The 17,218-nt window shown below is 32.1% G+C and overlaps 2 protein-coding genes across 2 annotated transcripts; both read left to right on the top strand.

Moving 5' to 3' along the window:
• Positions 1-1,824: 1,824 nt before the first annotated feature.
• LOC145322990 (sodium- and chloride-dependent glycine transporter 1-like) lies at positions 1,825-12,308 on the top strand. The gene is made up of 18 exons (XM_080165378.1): positions 1,825-1,831; positions 2,304-2,401; positions 3,437-3,514; positions 4,204-4,325; positions 4,865-5,008; positions 5,389-5,500; positions 5,632-5,703; positions 6,879-7,028; positions 7,625-7,669; positions 8,075-8,158; positions 8,359-8,434; positions 9,088-9,224; positions 9,552-9,632; positions 9,854-9,905; positions 9,986-10,131; positions 10,416-10,466; positions 10,796-10,960; positions 12,213-12,308. Exons 1-18 carry the CDS (start codon positions 1,825-1,827, stop codon positions 12,279-12,281), a joined length of 1,689 nt encoding a protein of 562 aa, XP_080021504.1. The 3' UTR covers positions 12,282-12,308.
• Positions 12,309-15,073: 2,765 nt separating this feature from the next.
• LOC145322989 (uncharacterized) lies at positions 15,074-16,741 on the top strand. Its single transcript, XM_080165377.1, has 5 exons — positions 15,074-15,173; positions 15,583-15,654; positions 16,105-16,153; positions 16,357-16,432; positions 16,661-16,741. Exons 1-5 carry the CDS (start codon positions 15,119-15,121, stop codon positions 16,739-16,741), a joined length of 333 nt encoding a protein of 110 aa, XP_080021503.1. The 5' UTR covers positions 15,074-15,118.
• The last annotated feature ends 477 nt before the right edge of the window (positions 16,742-17,218 follow it).

Genomic DNA, 17,218 nt, shown 5'->3' with positions numbered 1-17,218 from the left:
CTGGGTCATTAAAACCTAGATCTTGTTTCTCAAGATTTTCCATCGTAAGGGTCTTTCTGTACGTTCATCCGTAATGGAGTTCTTAAGTTAATTTAGACATGTTAAAATTCATATTGACTTTAAACTTTGCATGATTTTTCCTGAAACAGTTAGGTACAATATAGAACACATAGCAACTATGTAATCGTAACCAGAAAGTCAGTACGTCGAATCATAACATGCTGCATATTTAACTTAGTTCAGACATCAATGATAAATTAATCTATTTATCTGATATTTGGAACAATAATTCCTAGGACCACAATGTAATTGTACAGTATAAGCGAAGAATCCATATAATCAAGATTTATGTAGGTTTTTTTTATAATATCTAGTTTGTAAATATAGTTTAGGTGTTATTAAATAAATGAAGTTTCCTTTTCACAAATTAAAGACAAATTAGAGCAGAAGAGAGGCAGGAAAACAATACATTTTGTCTTAGATGGTTTGATTCCATACACTGTTAAAAATATTTTTTTTATTTAGTATCAATTGATACTCTGGAGAGTATTGGACCCGTAAGTACCCTACAACTATATAATTAATATATAACACTATGTAATACTATATAACACAATAATTATTACTATACAGAACCCATACATTTTTTTAGTATCGATTGATACGCTCTAGGGTACTATAGAATACGCTGTAGAAAAGTTTATAAAAATAGTAATATTTTATACGTTGTAGGTTATCGGAAAATACGCTGTAGAAATGTTTCTTGATTTAGTACTATTTCATACGCTGTAGCGTATCAGACAATACGCAAGAGAATGGTTTATTAAAGTAGTAACTATTCATTCGTTCTAGGGTACGAATCTGTACTGTAAAGAATAATTGAAACAGGCACCATTCGTGCACACCTCTCATGGCAGTGTTTCAATGCTTGGTCGTTTTAGACAAAGATGAATTGTTACTATTTATGCTCAGATTTATAGTTTTGTTTTTTGTAATTATGACTGACCATAGTTTTTATTTTTAAGGATAATGTTTAGTCCTAAACATCTTTAAAGTAATTTTTTTACTAAATTTACATTTAAATTAATGTTTTATGGCTCTGCTTGGTATGTTTGTTGATATAACAAAATGTATATGTACATATAATAATCATATATTATAAACTGATCTTTCATACAAAGTAAAACAGTTTCATTCCCTACAAAGTATCAAAAATTATGATAGAGGGTAACAACAATTGCGAAGGAGGGCAATGAAAAATTACTTCTACCGTATTGAATTATATTCCCAAGAGCGTATTAGACAATACTATACAGACAAATACATTATTTAGTACTACGTGTTACTTCACAGAACATTACCTAATACTTAAAACAGCATTGAAAACTTCCTTGTATCGTAATGAGGTTTTTTTCCTACTACGTACGGATTGATACTATACATTAATGTGAAGAATATAGAGTATCATCTGATGGTAAAAAAAAAAAATATTTTTAACAGTGTATATATGAAAATGAGTAGAATGAACAATGAACAACCTCCAGATGAAATTACCAACCACTCCAATGTCAACTTATGCATCCAACAAAATGAGTTACAGATCAAAGGGACACTTTAGATTTTATTATCGTATCCTTTTTGTCGGTCAACATGTTGCTGTTTAATATTGGTTGATTCTAAACTAATAGTATTTAAACTTTTTAAACCCACGATCGTGGCTCAACACGTAGCGCATCCGCTCGTCGCAGGGGAGAGGATAGGTTCGAATCTCGGGCCGACACCGCGTCAAAACTAAAGACGATAAAACTTGTTTCTACTGCTTCTATGTCAGGTGCGCGACATGAATAGTAAGAGTAGAGTGTATGTCTTGGCTTATAAACAAGTGCAACTCACTAACATGCACAGTTAGGACTTCTCAGACAAAGGTCGTGCAATCAAAGGGTTGGTTGTCTGATGGATGGTACTTAACCTAATATCCTTGGGTGTTAGAGTATCGCCTCTGGATTCTCTATATGATCACTTATATGATATCGAAGGAGAAACCCGCCCTTACGAGGTAATGGTAATTTAACTATTGATTGTAATTTACAGAAGGGTTAATTTTGTCATCATCTACAGTGCAGTGATTTAAATCAATTCATCACCCATTGTCTTATCCCTTAAAAAAGCATTAACATATTATTTATTGGACAATGCAAACACAGAGAAACTTGAAACTGGTAATTAGTAAAGTTATTAAACATTTTTTCAAAAGTTTAGTTTAGCTAATGAAAATACAAAAATCTACAAGTACCTAAAATTAGAACTTAATGCTAATGATCTGGAGAAGAACGACAATGCTGCCTATGGAATGAATAATAAAAATAATCTTTTTGTTGAGGACTGTAAGATTATCAGAAAGGTGAGCTGGCTAAATATCCCCACCCCCCTTATTTTTTAAACATATTTTCAGAGCACAACCATGAAATTGCCCTCAATTTTCATTGATATATCAATGGTATTTCTAATTCATTTTTTGCTTGTCAAGTAAGAATGTAATCATTTTATGATGAAACAAGGATGACAACATTCATAAGCGAAGTTCTGAGATGGAAGGACAAACGAACACTTTTAGAGAGTCAGAACTGAATAAGCAGAAAATTAAAGAATAAATCTAAATAAACAAAATTGTAAGTAAATTTGTTGCAAAACTGCTTAAATACATGATACTGTTAAAGGACATACTTACATTTTTAGCATATAATATTGTACCATGTTGTAATAGGGATCAGTTTTCTAAATATCAGATGAATAGGATAATTTTAACAAACAAAAAATTATTGTCAAAAAGTAAAATATCAGCATGTTTTAAATAAACGTACGGACTTTCTGGTAACGATTTTAGAGTTACTGCGCTTTCTGAGAGTGAGACTTAACTAACTGTTATGGGAATCATCATGCAAAGGTTGACATCGCTAGCATATAATTCTAACCTGTTTAAATTAGCAAAAATAGCTAACCGTTACGGACGGACGGACCAACTCTGATTATAGAAAAGCTTTGCTTAAAAAAAATTTAGTTCTTAAAGTTTTTTTTGTCAGAGTTTTGGAAAAAAAATGGCATTTTGCATAAATCAAATGAAGACAATATAGAAAAGACCTAAATTATTAATTATTCTTAGAATTACTTTTTAATTCAGGGAGGAAGGGTTTATTGGGATATTTATGAAAAGTTTTACAATATCATTTTCTTATTCATTGCCTTTACAAGTTTGAGGAACTATTATTGAATTTTGATGGGTTGGTTCATTAAGTTTAGTTTCCAAACGTTCCAATCACTAATTGAATCTACAGAAGGGATAACTTTTTGTATCATCCTTAAGGATGTACAACAATTTATCGAACATTGTCTTATCCCTTTAGATCTCTGTAATTATTTAATTATAAATGATTTTAAGGATTCTTTTGATGTTCAAAGTGAACTGACCTCCACTCCACGTAAACAATCAGTAACCTCCAGTTTTGACAATGATCAGGTAATTAAAGATTCAGGGAGGGAGGGGATATTGGACTATAAATTATACTGATGCCCAAACATGCTTGTTCATTTGTTTGCTTGAAAACTTGGAGTACTTTTATCTTGATTAGTTAGTTCAAACTAAAAGTGTCATAATTTTCAACCAAAAATTTAATATAAAACAAGGGTAACTTTGTTTATCGTCATAGGGGATGTACACCAAGTATAAATTTTCTACAATAACATTATCCCTTAAAATAATTATAAATGCTATTTTTCATGTGTTATAATTTATTTATTTTCATGGCATGGCGCTAGTAGGTGGGGTAATGTAATTTCTTCTTATATCTAACCCCTGCAGAGGCCCTGTACCTGCAATGCCCTAACCCTGCAGTGGCTAACCTGAATCCAATGTAACCTAACCTTAACTAAAGTGCAAAACAATTACATTAAACGCCGGAACAATTTTGTGTAATGCTTCAGTATAAATCCTTGTGTTATAAAAAGTAATAAACTGTTTTTGTCTGTAGCGAAGGATCTTGCTATCCGCTGTACCGATATGATTCTCCTTTACAATTAAGCTTCTTTTGGGTTCACGGAAGGTTTTTTAATATTTTCGGGAAGGGAATCTACCACATTAATTGTCTCTAGCGGCTTCTACAGGCGTAGCCACTAGTTTATATATAAAACAAAGAATTTCTAATCTAGCTTGCGTCAGAGAAAACAGTAAAGTGTAGGACTCGATCTGATGACAGGGAGACATGGGCAAACCATATTGAGTTTCTTCTCACTTCTATTGGGTTGGCTGTTGGACTTGGTAATATTTGGAGGTATGGAAACGCTGGGAGGGAGGGGTCAATGGGCTGTTAATTATACTCGTCCCTAAAGTTTTATTATAGTTTCCTTATTTGGCGGCTTAACAACTTTGGTTAATTTTATGGAATATTGATTGGTTGGTTTATTAAGTTGAGTGTCTAAACGTTTCAACGACTATTTGTATTTAATAGAAGGGGTAATTTTATCATTTTATCAGAAATTGTCTTATCTCTTTAGATCCTTGATGCAGACGAGTCACCTTAAATGAGTCACTGTACCATAATCCTGTTGCATACCTTATCGTATAGTGAATTTTGTCCAAATATTTTTAAATCCTTGTCTAAATAACATATATTCTGTTGTTGCATATGGACGAAGCTAATTTTCTAATGTTAAATCTTACACGTCTGACATAATAGCCAAAGATAATATCAACAACCTTAATTATACAACTTACTTAGTCTGCCAGTCATGCTACAAGAAAATTTACAGTAATATAATTTTTTTGTTAGCTTTATTACTTATGGGTGTTGTAAGCCTTGTTTCCATTTAGGTTTCCTTATGTCTGCTATGAGAACGGCGGAGGAACTTTTCTTATTCCTTATTTTTGTACTCTCTTTGTTGTGGGAATACCTATCTACTTTCTGGAGACAGCTCTGGGACAGTACGCTGGAACCAGTTGTACCTTGGCTTTCAGGTTAATATTATGATAACAATATGGATTTATATTTTGTAGAAACTCTATGTTATATTATTATTCATTAAAAGTTTTCTGTATATAATACAATACAATGCATGATTTTTCATTATGGCTCAGAACCGGTTTTAAATCAGTGGTTAAACATTTTTTGGAGGAGTGATTTCTTCTAGGGGCGATTTCTCTTGGGAAGGTTGGGGCACCCTCCACCAAATAGTTTTAAACCTTTTCAGGATCTATGGAAAAAATACCCTGTAAAGGAGAACCATGTCGTTTCAGCAATTAGCGAGATCCTTTGGTACGGACAGACAAAGATCCTTTTATTTTAATATAATGATTACCATGCAATTTGTGCATTTACATAATTATATTCAATGCAGAAGACTAGTACCTGGACTGCGAGGCTTAGGGTATGCTATGCTTGGTGTCAACTGGTTTATAACAATAGCTTATGCAGTTCTAGTTGCTTGGGCTTTTATTTATCTTATCGAGGTAAGCATCTAGGTAACTTTCAAACTATGATGACTAAAGTCACATAGGAAGAATAAACCTCTCTGATATTATTTACTTAGGACAATAATTCTCCACAATTAATCAAAATCAATTAAAAACCCTAAATTAAGGGGACTGCGAAGAATCCTTTGCCATGGACACATTGTTCCCCAAAATATAATACCATGAGATGCTATTCACAGGTAAATAAGTAATAAATAAAATTTCAAGGAATTATGCAAAAAAAAAACATTTTTACACAGAGCACTAGAAAGATTAGCATTAACATTATGTTTTCATTAGATTTTTTCTCTCAATGTTTTTCAGTTGGAAGGTTTTTATCTTCATGTTTTTAAAAAAAACATTGGAAACCATTAGAAACATTGAAAACTAATAAAAAATAATGTAAAACATTGAAAAACATAAAAAAAACACTGAAAAAACATTAAAAAATTCTAAGATTTTTCCTTTTTTGAAAAGTAAGAAAAACCAAGAAGTAAGGGAGGGGACAATGGGCAATTAGTTCAATTTATAAGATTTTGCTGAAAGGCCATGAAATCCAGATTAATCCAGAAAATTTGGAGAAAATTGTAAAGGGTATGTTAATCAATTTTAGAAAACTATATAATAAGAAAAAAGTTCTAAGAAAAAAGCATTCATTTGAAAATTAGATTACCAGTACGTCAGACTGACGTAACCATTCTGTAATTAATTATTAGAAAAAATTGTCCCTGGAACTTGTTCACCCCATATTCTTAGATATTAAAATGCCACTATATACAAAAATTAAATTTAAGGGTTCTTAGATTGTTTATTACACAAATATCACAATAAAGTATTTATCTAAGAAATGATATTTTTTGAGAAAAAAAATTGTTAAATTGTCTGCTATATTCAAAACTAACTCGGCGAGTTAGAGACAATTATGCGCTTGTACCTAAAGTCAGTCAGAACCTGCTAAATACTTGCACATTCCCTTTAAGCCAGTACCCAAAGTCTGAGACTCCTGAAAATTGAAAATTCGCTTCATTGTCCCCTCCCTTACTTCCTGAATAAAAACATTGAAAACCCAAATCTGTGAGAGAAAAAAATATTAAAAACCCAATTGCTATGGCTATGCATGTGGTTGCGATTTTTTACGCTTGGGTTTAACATTATTAATGTTTTTTTTTATATATTAGTGTAAACATCACCCAAATTATATAGACATTTTTAAAGTGGGTGAGCTAACATTTCTGAGATAAATAATCCCAACCATTTTTATTTTCTATTCTTAAAAAAAAAATAATATTGAATAACTAATGAAACAAAGCCACCAGAATACAAAATACAAACAGAATACAAAATATTGGTTTCATTACAATAATTTTATGTGAAGCCTGACAGTGAGCATTGTGATAGTCATCAACCTGTGTATTGGAATTTCAACTGCACTGATCTGGCAACATTTTGTAAATATTATGATATGGATGATTGTGATTACCCACATGATAATGATACAATGCCAAGATTTGTTCATGTAGAAAAGGTAATGCTTATCACAGGGAGGTCCAAGGGGGAGGGGGGTAAAGGGGTGAATACCCCTCTAAATGAATATGGGGTTGCCGTAAATTCCCCTAAAATTATTGATTTTAAATTTTTACCCCCCCCCCAGAAAAAAAAAAAAAATCCTTGGACGTCCTTACCTCTATCATATAAAAATTACCCCCCCCCCCCCAAAAAAAAAAATAATTTTCAATCCCCCCCCCCCCCAAATATAAAAGCTTGGACGTCCTTGGCTTATCAAATATTTTTAATTTGTTTATTTTACTTCCAATATCCTATTATATAAAGTAGTAAGCGTTTTTTGTCTGTCCCGAAGGATCTCGCTAACTGCTGAACCGATATTGTTCTCCTTTACAGTTAAGCTTCTTATAGATCCTAGGAAGGTTTTGAACTACTTTTGGGGAGGGTGTTTTCACCCCCCTCCCCCCAAAAAAATATTTTAAAAATCTTTTGAAACTCAAATTTAAAATGGGATGAGGTCGACTTTTCACCCTCCTACCAGTGCCCCTAGAGGCTTCTAGGGGCGTAGCCGCTAGTATTAATATATATAAAGACTAAAAAAAACAATTTATTACTTAGTGTTGTATTGATGATGACAATGTGCAACACCCAATTTCAACAATGGTATGTTGTTACAATTAATATATTAAAGTTCATTTATATTCAACAGGCATTAGTGTGCCAATTTGTTATGCTTATAGGGATGCTATGCACATAAAAAGTTGAGTAAAGCTAAAATGGAGTTATAGAACAATGTTCAAAATGTGAGAAAATGAGATATTTTTGATGTTTAAAATCAAGTCAATGTTAATGTTGTAAGTAGCATAACTTTTGTCTGTAAAGAATTTTCAAAAAATTTACATAATTTAAAATTTGTATTTTTTCTCAAAGATGATGAGTCTTCTAATCTCCTCCTTAATAAAGGAGCTTTAAAAACACGATAGAGATCTTCCCTGAAAAAAGCAGAACATAATTTCCTATCATGATTTTTAATTGAATAAATAAATGCATTCTTGATTCTAATTTCAGAGAGTTATGGCTAGTGAAGAATATTATATGAGATATATTTTGGGATTAGATGGCACAATTGGAAAAGATCACACATGGACTCAGGTGAATAATTTGTTTTACAGAAAAAAATAAAAACATGATGGTTTACAGTATATATTTAAATCAAAACCAATGAATATCCAATTTATTATAACCGGTTATCAACCACAATGAAAATCATATTAAAGTAAAGGGACTGGTATTTCTCATTAGGTAGGTAATAAAAACAGAATGTGTTTTCAATATAAAATTGTAATTTTCAGTATGGAACATTACAAGGTTCTAACATGTTATATTACAGTCTGACCTGGATGATAGTGGCTCTAATATTTGCAAAAGGTATATAAATCAAGACAAACAACATAAACCTCAAAAATAGTAAATCTTATAACAAAAATTCTAGGTTTAGAAGAAAATTGCTTTTTGTTTTACTACCCATTCCCTTTAAGCTTTTGACATAGCACTTATGAACCTGTTATATTTAAAAACTAGCGGCTTCGCCCCTAGCCTCTAGGGGCTTTGCCCCAAGAGGTGATAAAATTTTTTTTTGGCGAAATACGTAAAAGGACCAAGAAAATCTCCTACAAAAAAAAATGGGGCGGGCATTTTTTGTTTTGGGGGGGAGGTTGGGGGTGTCCCACCCCCCAAGAAAATAGCCTAAAACCACCACAGGACCAGTAGGTATATTCCCTGAAGAGTAGAATCCGATCGGTTCAGTGGTAAACGAGATCTTAAGGGACAGACAGACAGACATCGTTCTACTTTGTATTATAGATAACAGTTGCCAAAAGAAAAAGGTTGCAACTATTTCTTATTAAAAATAAAGAGACTGTAAATTATCTTATTTTTAATTAAAACCTGGATAGGAACACAGTTCCAAAACCTATGGATATACTGATGAAACAAAAATTTATATTATTTAGTTATAGTTGACCACACTATAATGGATATTCCAACATTTGCTGGAAGTTTTAAAAGCATGTTTTGTTCAGGAATTCGGTCATCTGGTAAAGTTGCCTATGTAATCACCATCTTTCCCTACATTGTTCTCATCATATTATTGATTTTTGTATCAAGACAAGATGGAAAGTTTACAAATTTCAATCAAATTCTAAACTTTCATTTATTGGTCAGTTCGTTTATCCAGTATTAGGAGAGGGGATGGGGTAAAAGAAAGAAGGAAGAAACCAAACCTTCTAAATAGTTAAGTTTTAATTATTAACTATAACTAAATTAATGTAAATACAAACATAAAAAAAACTATTTTAAAATTAATAAAATTGCAATAATTAGAAAATAATAGTAATGCTAATCTTGATAATTATCAAAAAGATGAAATAAGAAGTAGTAGTTTTTTTAATAATTTCTTAAGGAATTTATGTAGAGTAATGTGATGATATAAGCATTGAAAAACAAAGAAGTTACTTTTATAATTTTAATCCTGAAAATAAAATAGATAAATTGTAACTTGAAAGGTTTTATGGATGGCATATATTACTTTTTGAAGCCTGACTGGAGCAAACTTTGTAATTTAAAGGTAAGTTCCTTGATTTTAGTAAACACAACATCTCTATAATTTTCATTTCAGAACATCACCTAGTCCCAAAAATTGCCCAGAAAACAGTTTTTAGCAGTTTCTGTCCCTAACCCTTGATTCTTTTAAAATTGATTGAAAGTAAGAGGAGGGGAGAGGAAATAATTAAAAAAATATTTGTTTTTAGCCCTTGTTTAGGTTAAGTTGTATTTCATTAATTTTAGATTTGGACTGAAGCTGTTTTGCAAATATTTTATAGTTTAAGTGTTTCAGCAGGTTATTTTTTTTACAATTTACCAAATAGAAAAAAAATACATTTAAAGTGTAAAAAAGCTTTTTATTAAATTGATTATCAGGGTGTCAAATAGCTTTAAGCAGTTACAATGATTTTTACAACAACTGCCATTTGGATGCCTGGGTAGTTGCTATTGTCAACTCCCTGACCTCCATCCTGTCAGGATTTGTTGTATTTGGGACTCTGGGAATGCTGGCTTTTGAACAGGTAACTTTGACATACATGTCTCAAATGGACATTCAAGGGTTTGGAGGTTAGGGTTTTTTACCTCTTCTAACTCATTGAAACCCCCTCATTTTTCTAGTCCAAGAAAATAAAAAATAGATTTGATTCCCTACCTCAAAACTTTCGAACCCCTCTTTTTACACCTCTCAATGGATTGACATCCTTGCTTTCTAACCTTGTGATAAACTTTTCTTAATTTTACTTTACATTTGACCTAACCTTAAAAAAAATGTTTTATATAACTCTTTAATTAATCATACTTTTAGAATACAACTGTACCTCAGGTTGTCAATGAGAAAACGGCCCTAATTTTTCAGGTAAAACATTTCAATTAATTATTTGTTTGTTTAAATGGATGGTAAAAAATTTGAATTATAATTAAAAAGCTAAACTACTGACAGGCTAACAAATAGTTTTGATTTCTCACAGAGCCCGGGTGTTTTATTGTTCTGAATCCTGTTCTATCTGTTTCGTGTGCCATTTTAGCAGTAATAGTATTGAGACAAGAACGTGAATATACATTTAAAAACCACCACAGGACCAGTAGCAAATGCCTGGAGCCCTGTCGGTAAAGCAGCTAATAATAAATAAAGCGACAGACGGAAGACATCTTTATTAAAGATCTATCAGAGACCTTATTTCTAAGGTGTATCCAACTGCTATAAACATCATGGATCCACCACAGCTGTTCAACTTCCTCTTCTTCGCCATGTTCATATCCCTGGCCCTCAGTTCCATAGTTGGATCCTGGGAACCTCTGGTGGCAGCCATTGTGGATGATTTTCCTGCTCTTAGAAAACATAAAGCAAAGGTGGCCTATTTATATTATTTTTAGTAGAAAAATTACTCTAAAATTCACTTTATCAGTCTATCCATCAGTCAGTCCATAACGCTGTGTGTATTTCTCAGCTGTTATTTAAGATAGACGGCTGATTTTTTTGTGAAGACTTCATATACCAATGAGAATCCAGTATTTAATTTACCTTTCACGTATGTATGTCAGTCCTGCTATAATGTATAAATATTAAAAATATAATATTAACCCCTAACCCTTGCTGCACCTTAATCGGTCGTGGGGGGGGGGGGCATTCAAGGCCCCCCCCCCCTTCCTATTATCTCAGTCCCCCTCTTTTATGATGAATTTCCGACCTTATGTAAGTCAGTCAATTTTCGCTTACTTTACCCTTTTATTCAACAACCTTTGTTTTTAGGTCCTTTTTTACTTAAAAATTTCAAACGGCTGTAGTTTTCTTAATTTTGAAGCTAGAAGACATTTTTTTGCAGAAAATGTTTATCTTTATGTAAATTTTATATTTGAAATATTAAAACATAAATTTCAGCGGCTGCAGCTGTTCTTGGCAGCTACCAGCCGCCGCAGTCGGCAGTCGGCGGGAAAACGGCAGCGGATCTTTATGAAATTTTAATACATTATGTAGACATGTAGGAAAAGCTTAAGTTTAAAATTTGGAGTCAAAAATTGCAGCCACAGTAGCCTTTCAAAGATTTCTGGAGACCTGAAGGATCAGGACCTGCATGATCATATCTGGAACCTGAAATTTACTTAAACACCTGTATTTAATATGAGGATTTACTACTAGAGGATATTTTTGTATTTGGAAAGATAAAACACTTTGTTTAAGTCAAAAAATATTATTGCTCTTTACCTGGATGACCCTGCCAGGTTTGCTGGTATCCTGTGCCCGAAAGGATGGAGATATTAAAAAAATTCCAACTCTCAGTTATGTTTCATACCCACACTTAAAAAGTCACGCAGTTTGGGCTCTGTATCTTTCACACACAAAAATGAGATAGAAAAAAACGGAGGGGGGGGGAGGGGCGTTCAACGTTAAAGGTTAAGTAGGAAATGTTTTGTGATTTTTTATTTATTCTCTTTAAATCTCTCCATCTGCTTTTACATCAATGATTTTTTGCTTCGCTACTAATGGGTGTTGTCTTCCTTGTTTTACAACTAAATGTGTTCTATAAAGCTAAACTTTTATTATTTATTTGTAAGAAAAGTAAATGGACATAATAATTTAAGTTTTTAGTGAATGTTATTTTAGGTTTGTCTGATATGCTGTGTTATAGGAGCTTGTGTAGGGTTTCCTTTATGCTACCCATCAGGCAAGTGAACTTACACAATAGATAGTGTCAGCTACCGCAAGTATGTTTCTTAGGATGTCACAACTTTTGGACAATCCTAAATGTAGAGTGGCCTGGCCAGTAATAGCCGTTAAAACAACCAGCTGCAATTCATAGCTTTATTCACAAATTGTATTAAACTGGACAAACAACATCTAAAACAAAAATTACAAGAATCAATTTAGAATCATAGGTACAGCTTCAACAAAAATGCATCTAAAAAATCTAGAATTCTGACGCATTCTCACAACATCCAAAAATCAAAGCATATATCTGGCTTTACAAAAACTAAACAAAACAATGGAACGCACCAATTTTGTGTTTTTGAGAGGTAGCTTTAGTCAAAATCTTTCTTAAACTTTTTTCCCGCACAATTTTCCTTACACTCATGAATTTTTAAATCCGAAAACAAACAAATTGTCCAATACAGATAGTTCTCAGCGAGAGATTTAGAAAAACTGGAAATTTCATTTCAACTGAATTATGAGATCTTATAAATTTTTGAAATACATTTTTCTTTATGTTGAAGCAATAGAAAGTGTCATGTGTGACGTCATAAAAATACCTCTATGATCCATCTCTTTATTAGGGGTTTTCTTTCCCACTTCTAGATGTATTTTTATGACCTCACACTCGACACTTTCCAGCGCTTCTTTATGTTTGTATTAGGTTTAGTTAAGTGCTGAGAAAAGAAGCTCTGAAAAAATGATCACTTTCAGGTTTCTTTCTGTTCAACATGCTAAATGACAGACTAAGCGCTGCTATCCTTTACCTTGCTTTTTTGGAACTAATTTCTATTGCTTGGTTCTATGGGGCTAACAATTTTCTTAAAAACATAGGTATGTATTTATTTAAACTAATAAGATAAAACAATTATTTACTTTTTATATGTTCGATTATGTAAAAATTAAATAAAAGTCCCTAAAGTTGTTAAGCCAACGAATAAGAAACGATATTATAAAACTTCTTTAAAGTAATAAGATAAAACAAGCATTTACTTTTTAACCCTTAACAGTCGGGCCCCTTGCCGCACCTTAATCGTTCAGGGGGGGGGGCGTTCAACGCCCCCCCCCCCCCTATTATATCAGTCCCCATTAGAGCTAGAGGGCTAAAACTTTTTGTGCATGTCCCCTGTTTAGTAATGAATTTCCGACCTGAAGTAAGTCAAAGTCAATTTTCGCTTCTTTCCCTTTTTTATTAAACAACCTTTGTTTTTAGGTCCTTTTTTACTTAAAAATTTCAGACGGCTGTAATTTTTTTATTTTTGAAGCTAGAAGAACAATTTTTTGCAGAAAATGTTTATCTTTATGTAAATCTTATGTTAGAAATATCAAATTATAAATTGCGGCTACAGGATTTCTGGAGACCTGCAGGATCATACCTGGAACCTGAAATTGACTTGAACACCTGTATTTCATATGGGGATGTACTACTAGAGGATATTTTAGTATTTTGGTAGGATAAAATGCTTTGTTTAAGTCAAAAAAATATTTTTGCTCTTTACCTGGATTACCCTGCCAGGTTTGCCGGCATCCTGTACCCGCCAGGATGGAGATATTCAAATATTCCAGCTCTCAGTTATGTGTAATACTCATACTTAAAAAGTCACGCAGTTTGGGCTCTTTATCTTTCACACACAGAAAATGAGATATAAAAAAACCGGGGAGGGGGGGGGCGTTCAACGCCCCCCCCCCCTCCCCGGCCGTTAAGGGTTAATATGTTCGATTATGTAAAAATTAAATAAAAGTCTTTAAAGTTGTTAATCTAACGAATAAGAAAACAATATTATAAAACTTTGGGGACTAGTGTAATAAACAGCCCAATGTCCCACTCCCATCCCTTCTACCTGGCCTGTGTTAGATTTATGCTCAAAACTTAATAGGACTAATTTGTGTCCACCATGAAATAAAAACAATAAGCTCAATTGGGAAGAAGCTAAAACAACAAAGAAATACAAAATTTAACATTTTAAGAGTCAAAAAACTTTTGTAAGAATTCTAAATTTTCTTATCTATTTATTTATAGAAGACTATTTTTATATAATAGTTTTTGTGTAAAGGTGAAATTGAGTCACCTAGTGGCAAAGTATTTAACTATATGTTAAACATACAAAATGTAGAATAGTCTTTAGGTAACAAGTGGTTTGACCCCTCGCATTTTGATTAATCATAGCCTAAAACCATCCAAAGACTTAAATCTTAAAATTAAACAGCCCAAAAGTAGTCGGAGACCTATGTAAAGCCTTCCAAAATTGGAGAACTCAATCATTTCAGTAGTCATGGAAATCATAGGCTTTAAACAAAACAATCTTACTGCTTTTCATTATAGGATAATATATATGCTGATTCTTTCGACGAAGCAAAAAATGTCTTACTTTTGATTCCTGTGAAGTCATTAAAATGAGGGAGATGAGAGGAGAAAGCCCATAAAAAAGAGATGATAATCCCTCATTTTTATGACGTCACAGGAATCAAAAGTAGGACAGCTTTGGCTTCGTCATACTTTCCATTTGCTATAATTTTAGATGATATGATGGTGTGGATGCCTGGATGGTTAAAGGAAAAAACCATCACATTTAACATTGATGGATATTTTGTAAAAATAAGATGAAATAGATAATAGAAAAACTAATTTTGAAAAGTAAAGAAAACATAAAAAAGGGAAATATTTACAAAAAAATGTAATTGAAAAAGGAATGATTATAATAAAAGAAAGGAAAAACTATTCGCTTAAAAACAGCTTGAAACCTGCCTTGAATTAAATGGTGATGTTTTGTAAGTTGTACTACTATGTTTGTTGGTGTGGCTTCTCTCCTCTCCTCCTAATCATGGTTATCTATAATAATTTGGACATGAGGCTTAAAACAGAAGAACATTTTCAAGGTAGAAACTCTGGAGTTTACTTTACCCTATTCCGTGGAGGGGGGGGGGGGAGGGGGGTTGACACCTTTCTGAGATATTTAATAAAGTTGTGTGAAAAGTAAAGTTTCTCTAACTTTTCAAATGGCTCAAATTTGTAATCTTTACTGAAAAATTTTAAACCTTACAAAGGTTGGTCCGCTTGGGGCCCTTGCACCAGGCCTCTAGGCTAGAAAATGTCTATAAGTAGACATACAATATTTTAACAAAACAGGATAGCAATATTCATCTTATAATTTTAAAGTTGAAATATATTTATTATATAATCAAGATATGTTTTATGAGAGCAAACCTACTATAATAATTGGATTTCAACCTCTATACTAGTTTGTTTAGAAAATTACTCAAGAAATAATATTTGTTAATTATTTAGATTATATTTATGAGTGTTGGGTTCAAATTCTGAGTTGGCTATTCGAACTTATTCCACCAGCAATACCTATAGGTTATTTTTCATTTTTATTTTGCTTGTTGTTTATTTTCATTCCTCCTTGCTACACATTCACAAGCAAACATAAATGTTTAAAGGCAAAACTGATGTATATATTTTAATATCAATTCTCTAAAAGTCTTTTGAAAACAATTCAACTTATAATTTTCTTTTTTTTCTATTATTGCTGCATTACAGTTCATTGCTGATTGTAATCTTGGATTTGTCTTTTGATATTATTACCCAATTAACTATAATATCAAAAAAATCACGAAACCTTCAATTAAACAACTTTTTTTTTTAAATGGTGAATACTTTTAAGATTAAGCAACGAAATATCTATTATCTATTAAAAAAATGCTTATATTCTGTTTGTTTAATTTCAAAAGTGAAGTGACTCAATGTTCGTTTTTTCAATTTCAACTGCCTTATTTGTGGAGCTTCGCTTTTATTTTTCATCTTCAGGTACCCTTTTGTATGCTTCAGTTCAGCAGCTCAGAGAAAAATACACCAAGTAAGTATTCCTTTCATGTTAAACTTTATTTTAAAAAACTTTAAAGCTATTTAGTCAGCTGTGAAATATTATCCTATAAAAAAAATTAATTATACTTCAAAATTCTAAAACAGTGATTGGTTTATGAGTTGAAGGAAACTTTGAATTGTTTTAATCAACCTTAAGCAAAAATATTTATATCTTCATTCTTTGTTATTTTATAGAGTTGAGCCCTTGATGGCACCAAAGAAAAGTTTTGACTCCAGAAGAGAACAAATGCCACCAGTTATATTACTAAAGGTAATGGATATAGGATATACGTGGATATTATGACAGGGGAAGAATTGTCATCACTTTAGGTTCATAACAAAAAAAAATCATTTATTTGTAAGTTCGTTCATCCAGTAGTAGAGGAGGGGATGGAGTAAAAAGTATGTATCTTTATTTTAGCCTCCTGCGAGTTTCACTTTATTAGGAAATATGAAAATCTGGTTTAACATCCAAGTAATACTATATCCATTATTTTAGATGTCCAAACCCAAGACTAGAAAGCGAGTGAAGATTGCTATTGTGGAAGATTTGGTTGATTCTACTAGAGTCATTATGTAAAGTTGTTTATACTTCTAATCTTTTTGTCTATAAATAAATATATGTTTTATTATAAGCTGCGACCCTCGCATATTATGGTTTGTATTTCAAAGGGTGGGAAGGTTGTAAAAATGACCTAGTGCAATTTATCGCCCATTGACTTATCCCTTAAGATCTATGACTTTTAAAGCATTTTATACATAGACGACGACTTATAGGACACCTTTGCACTACACATACATAGAAAATAATTTACCATATTAGAATACTAGAATGTCATTAACCACCCTGAAAGGGTGCAACTCTCAATCTACCTATATCTAACTATATAAAAACACGAAGATAACAATGATAACCATTTTTATGACAACATTACAAGAGACATATTTTACATTTTAAGTAGAAGTAGATATTAAGATTACAGGCATTTGTAAACTCTATGTAACTCGTATACTAATGTGAAAGTATACTGTACTGTATACTGTGAAAGTCGTGTAC

Source organism: Acartia tonsa, chromosome 6 (genome assembly GCF_053477335.1).
Source record: "Acartia tonsa isolate MP-2025a chromosome 6, ASM5347733v1, whole genome shotgun sequence".
In the NCBI taxonomy this organism is placed as follows: domain Eukaryota; kingdom Metazoa; phylum Arthropoda; class Copepoda; order Calanoida; family Acartiidae; genus Acartia; species Acartia tonsa.
This window is presented reverse-complemented; position numbering and strand designations above follow the sequence as displayed.

What these genes read in the sequence shown, in the direction of transcription:
- LOC145322990 (XM_080165378.1), top strand. An exon ending in ACTGTAAGATTATCAGAAAG is followed by an intron (nt 2,402 to 3,436) that starts GTGAGCTGGCTA and finishes AATGATTTTAAG; the next exon opens with GATTCTTTTGATGTTCAAAG. An exon ending in TTAGAAAACATAAAGCAAAG is followed by an intron (nt 10,961 to 12,212) that starts GTGGCCTATTTA and finishes ATGTTATTTTAG; the next exon opens with GTTTGTCTGATATGCTGTGT.
- LOC145322989 (XM_080165377.1), top strand. Translation starts at nt 15,119, where the DNA reads ATGGTTATCTATAATAATTTGGACATGAGGCTTAAAACAGAAGAACAT. An exon ending in AACAGAAGAACATTTTCAAG is followed by an intron (nt 15,174 to 15,582) that starts GTAGAAACTCTG and finishes TTAATTATTTAG; the next exon opens with ATTATATTTATGAGTGTTGG. An exon ending in CTCAGAGAAAAATACACCAA is followed by an intron (nt 16,154 to 16,356) that starts GTAAGTATTCCT and finishes GTTATTTTATAG; the next exon opens with AGTTGAGCCCTTGATGGCAC.